Here is a 6,000-nt window from a genome sequence, read left to right on the forward strand (position 1 = left end):
GAGGTAATTTTGTAGGGTTCTGGCAGGGCTCCTACTGTCCACTGGTCCTGCTGCTGGGTTAAGGACCTTCTACTACCCTGCCCAGCTCTCCTTGAGCAACTGCCTGTCTCCTGAAATGTCCTCAATGCTCGCAATGACCGCAATCCTTCTGGCAATGGAATATATTGGTCTGCCATTCTGTGGATGGACTACCTGTGTAACCTTTGTAGCCTCCAGGTATTGGCTTATGCTACCAGTATAGTGGCACTGACCCTTGCCAGATGCGAAAATAGTGAAAAAATCAGTGAAGAAGGATAAAGATGAGAAAAATATCAGTTGCCTGCCATCACTTGTAAAACCATTCCTGTTTTTGGAGTCCTCTCTTTATTGCCCCTCTAGTGCACCTGTAGTTAATTTCGTTGACACCAAAGCAGGCGAAACTGATTCACAACTACCTCTGTTGCATAACTGGCCACATCAATATTCCTCAAGTTCGATTGACTTGATGCTTATACTCCTATGAAAAAGTGTTCCCTGATTTTTGTTTGAGCAGCGTATTATTTGTTTTTTCAAATGGGCACACTAGTGCACAAACAAACATGCAAATATTCCCTCTCACTCTGTTCCCTCTCACTCTTTCTTTCTCACTCTCTCACTCCTACCCTCCCACATTTCACAGACACATACCTTCTCTCTTGGTCTCTCTCTCCGTCTCTCTCCCTCTCTCTCTCTCTCTCTCTCTCTCTCTCTCTTTCTCTTTCAATCTCTCTTTTGCTCTCACTCACACACACACACACACACACACACAAACAAACCCACACAAACAGAAGCGCACACACGACCACATCAGTCCCACATCAGATGAATTCTGACACCCCCTTTTCCAAACCGAATCCTCCTCCCTTCACGCCTACCCATCACTGGCGGGTATTTAGACTGCGGGCACCACACCATGCAATCTCCATAGACAGGCACTGGCAGCGCCTGAAGAGCCCGGGGACATCCAAAGTGGCACTGTGCAAAGAGGCTCAATTCAGTGTGTCAGAATGGTGTGTCGCGCTCAATAGCCACTCAACAGCCCTGGTCAACTGTAAGGGCCCCGCACGGCCAGGTGGAAAGGACAAGGAGGGGGACGAGCAGTTATTAAGTCCGTAATGAAGTGGTGTGTGCAGCACATCGGCTGACAAGACTGGGTCCATCCATGGTGGGGGCCGAGGATCGAAGCACTGCTAAAAAGTGGCCTGTCCAGCGGCAAGGCGTGGTGCTGCCTCTAGATGGCAGTGTTGTTTTTGTGAAAAATAATAATGTGAAAGATGGAAAGATTACCCTAGTCATGAAATGAGTGCCATTGGCTTAGCAGCCACACGTGATTTTTGAAATCATCATGCTCAGTGGCAAACTGTGTGTGTGTGTGTGTGTGTGTGTGTGTAAGTGTGTGTGTGTGTGTGTTACTAGTATAACTACTATACTGCAATGTAACATGTAACCATGGTAAATAAGCTTGCTTTGGTGGATGTCAGATGAATTCACAGATAATGTTGTAGAGCTGGCTTTCAGTTTGGAGTTAGGCTACAGTGTGGTGCAATTAAGGGCATTTTTCTCTGCCACCAATGCGTTCCTCTCTGCCTCTGAGCTACTGAATGGCAATGCAAACACTGGCAACAGTGATAAGTCCACACTTAAAAAAGAACACACGCAAATATTAAGCATACAAAAATGCTCTCACAGAAATACAGTACAGTCCAAACAACTCCTGATTGACAACAGGCTTGCTAAATTTGTGTTTGTGTGTGTGTTTGTGGGAGAGAGAGAGGGGGTAGTGTGAGAGGGAGTGTGTGAATGAGTGTTTGTGTGTATGCGTGAGTGTACAGTATGTGTGAGTGTGTGCGTTAGTGTGTGCGCGTGTACTGCTAGGCATAGTGGAGGTCTTGCTTAAGAGCCGCAGTGCTGAGCGTGTGGAGTCCCGGTGTGTCCCTCTGTGTGTGGGAGCAGCCACTCCCCATACAGTAGCTCAGAGAGCCAGTCAGCCGTACAACAGCGCCGCACCACACCGCACCACACCGCACCACACCGCACCACACCACACCACACCACAGCACAGCAGCCCTCATGCAAGGCACAGCTCTTTTTACAGAGTTCATTATTTCTCATTCATTCGCCACACACACACACACACACACATGCACGTGCTCACACATGCGCACACACACATTTTCCTCAAACACAGTAATACTTTGGTACTTTTCACATGCAAATTCACTCACACACTTGCTTTCTCCCTGTCTCTCTGTTTGTGAGGGAGAGACTTTTGTGCTGTGGTATTGTCACACACACACACACACACACACACACACACACACACACACACACACAAATGTTCCATCTCACCAAGTTAACACAACCACACCAACTTTTTGAAGAATTACAATTCAGTACATCTGCAATGTTTTGAGTCCTTTATTCTTTCGCTCCGATCCAGGTCAGCGGTCCCAGTCTGTTAATGTCGGCCATGACGTCTCTCTCTCTCTGTCTCTCTCTCTCTTTCTCTCTCTCTCTCTCTCTCTCTCTCTCTCTCTCTCTCTCTCTCTCTCTCTCTCTCTCTCTCTCTCTCTCTCTCTCTCTCTCTCTCTCTCTCTCTCTCTCTCTCTCTGAGCTGCTGTTGTCTCGTGCGGTGTTGTTTCCCCAGTGCAGCCCGCGGCCCTGCGCTGCTGCGGCTCTAGTGATTGTGTGGCGTTTAATTATTCCTGTGTGTTATCAGCTCTGCCCATCACCCAATAAATGCCCCCCCCCCCTCCCTCGCTCCTATCCGAGCGGGCTGCTCAAGCGTGATTTTCTGCTAATTTCAGCACTCTGCATCTCTCTCTCTCTCTCGCTCTCTTGCTCTCTCTCTCGTGCTCTCTCTTTCTCTCTCTTTCTTTCTCTCTCTTTCTCTTTGTCACACACTTTCACTCTCTTTCTCACTCACTCACAGATGCACACATACTGTACGTGAACACACACACACACACACACACACACACACACACAGATGCCTTGAAAGCCATGGTTCATGAGAACAGCTCAGGCTAGGGAGTATAGGGACTGTCTGAGCATGTTTTTCCTGCTAATATCAGCACCATGTGTTAATCTCTTTCTCGTTTTTTCATTTATATCTCGATCTGACTCACTGGCAGGGTAATTATTGTCGTGCTGTGCATAGAGGCTGTTTAGTGTGTATTTTTAGTTAAGTTGTTTTCTTTCACACATTCACTCTCTTCACTCTCTCCTTTTTCCTCTATTTCAGCAAACACAGATGCCTTGAAAGCCATGATCAATGACAACAGCATCGACTCTGAAGGGTAAGAGCGGTTTCATTGCACACACACACACACACACACAGAAGAACCGAGCCACACACACACACACACACACACACACACACACACACACACACACACACACACACATGCCCATTGGCCATAGACCGTGGACTAGGAACCAGACAGACATAATCCAGACATCTGTCAGTGGACCTTTTGATGCTGGACCAAACGGGTTTAACAGGATGTGCCTCTCACCAGCACACATTCATTGTCATGTCAGGCCCGGTGTGTCAGGCTCACTTGTGTGATCCTTTTGTTGTCTGGGCTGGTGTTCAAAGCAGATCGTTGAATGGCTGCAGAAATGGGTTTGAGAGTAGGGTGATCTGAACGGGATGTTTTCATGAAATGCTTTTGACTTTGACGTAGCAGTAGCACTCTTCGTTTTAAACTCAGTGAATCATGAAAAAAGAGTAATAAAGCTTTAGGTCATGTCCACTTCACACAGTAAAGGTGGACCATCAGTGCAGTTAGCATAGCAATGAGCTGAGCTGTTAAAGGGGACGCTAGCAATGCTAACCACTCAAGGAAAGGATGAGAGACACCTTGTAATAACTACATTAAAAGTTCTTATGCCAGCCTTCTGCATTTCATGGCTGTTGAAGATTAGTTGTAATTACACAAAGGCCCACCAGGTGGCAGTGTGTTCTATCAAATGCATCCACTCGGCCACTGGAGTAATGCTGGCCTGTGCTGAACTGTGTAAAGAAGAGCTGTAAAGATGAGATTTGATTTCATTACGTGCAAAGTGGAGACAAAGACTGAGGAGAGAAGACACTGGCAAACTCTCCCCAAGACTCCCCTCCTGGAGAAGTGTGTGTGTGAGTGTGTGTGTGTGTGTGTGTGTGTGTGTGTTTGGGTGGGGGGGGGAGTGAGTGATGACTTAATTAACATAAATCTCATCAGTGGAGATTAGGCCCATGGATGGTGTGGTGAAGTGTGGTGCCCCTGTGGGTGGAACTTTCCGGAGGAAACCCAGTAACCCCCGCAAACAGGGGCCGCGCGCTACGGAACGGTCTGATGGAAGCCATGCATTCAAACTTTCATCTTTTCTAAGTGGTTTAGTTTGCCCCACTGGGCGAGAAAATGGCCAAGGACAATCGAGTTAGCTGGCGAATTCATTTTCACTTTCTGCCTCTGTCAAGCATCGAGGGAGCATTTATTTACTGACAAATAAGTACAATCATACCTCCCTCCCTAGCAAGGCTGCCCTCGCGTGTGTGTGTGTGTGTGTGTGTGTGTGTGACGCTCAAGTGACTTACATTTACGAGTGCATTTACTTTATTGAAGGCGTGGGTATGGGTCAGTAGCAGCACAAAGTAAGACAATAACTCGTCCTTGCTGGTTGGATTCACTGAAGCAGCTGAAGAGTGAAGGATAGAGGGAGAGAGGGAGAGAGGGAGAAAGAGAGAGAGAGAGAAAGAGAGAGATAGATAGAGAGAGAGAGAGACAGAGGATGAATGAAAAGCAAAGTGCATGATATGTGAGAACCTCTCATTTTTCATCTTGCACGGAGCTGGTGTTGTGTGTGTGTGTGTGTGTGTGTGTGTGTGTGTGTGTGTGTGTGTGTGTGTGTGTGTGTGTGTTGGCAGTGAAGGACTCTTACGCTTCCTCTTACTTTGCCACTCTCTTTCTTTCACTCTCTCATTTGTTCTTTCTTTCTCTCTCCCTCCCTCTCTTCCTGCCCCCCTCCCTCGCTCTGTCCATCCTAGACAGAGGATGGTGCTGACCTTGGGTTCTGAATGGGGAAGGAGCTGGGAGGGAGCGAGGCAAAGTGGAGTTATTTTTACCAGTGACGCAAGAACGACCGGAGACATGGAGGGTGGCCGAGGTGATAAAGAAGAGGGTGAAAGGGGAGAGAGAGAGAGAGAGAAAGGGGAGAGAGAGAGAGAGAAAGGGGAGAGAGAGAGAGAGAGAGAGAGAGAGAGAGAAAGGGATGAATGAGGAGACCAGAGAGAGAGAGAGACTAACAGAGATGAACAGACAGACAGATAGAAAGAGAAGGAGAAACAGAGAGAGAGAGAGAGACCGAGAGGGAGAAACAGACAGACAGAGAGAGCAAGAGACGGACATACAGACCGAGAGAGACACAAGAGTTGAACAGGATAAAAGGAAAAAGTGAAAACCGAGAAAGAGGGCTGGCCAAGAATGCTCCATCTAATAAGAGACGGACTAAGAGAACTTGACTGGCTGATTTGGAGAGATGTGAAACAAGACAGAGAGAAATATCAAGTTACAGTTGGAAGGACAGACTAACATGTCCACGGATGAAAAGAAACAGATAGCAGATTGAACGATGAGCAGAGACAGAGCTCAAATGGGAAGGAACAGAGGAGACACAAGGGGACCAGGAAGAGGGGGAGGGGGGGTGGAGGGACACATCGGATGAAGAGAGAGAGAGAGAGAGAGAGAGTGAGAGGGTAAGATGGAGGGATGAATGGACACATCGGATGAAAAGAGAGAGAGAGCGTGAGAGAGAGGGTAAGATGGAGGGATGAATGGACACATCGGATGGAATGAAACAGAGGAGAAGAGAGATGGAGAGACTGAGAGAGCGAAAAGAAGAGTGTGTGTGAGAGAGTGTGTGTGTGTGTGTGTGTGAGAGAGAAAGATAGAGAGAGAGGGAGAGAGAGTGAGAGAGAGAGAGAGAGAAAGAGAGGGA

The 6,000-nt window shown here is 47.6% G+C and overlaps 1 protein-coding gene across 1 annotated transcript in view; it reads left to right on the forward strand.

The window, feature by feature from the left end:
- Nucleotides 1-6,000, forward strand: part of LOC134060021 (RELT-like protein 1) — a 38,540-nt gene that overhangs the window by 24,634 nt on the left and 7,906 nt on the right. Inside the window, exon 4 of the mRNA XM_062516593.1 lies at nt 3,263-3,317. Within this exon, the coding sequence (XP_062372577.1) occupies nt 3,263-3,317 (55 nt within the window). The remainder of the gene's footprint in view (nt 1-3,262; nt 3,318-6,000) is intronic.

Source organism: Sardina pilchardus, chromosome 16 (genome assembly GCF_963854185.1).
Source record: "Sardina pilchardus chromosome 16, fSarPil1.1, whole genome shotgun sequence".
Lineage (NCBI taxonomy): Eukaryota > Metazoa > Chordata > Actinopteri > Clupeiformes > Clupeidae > Sardina > Sardina pilchardus.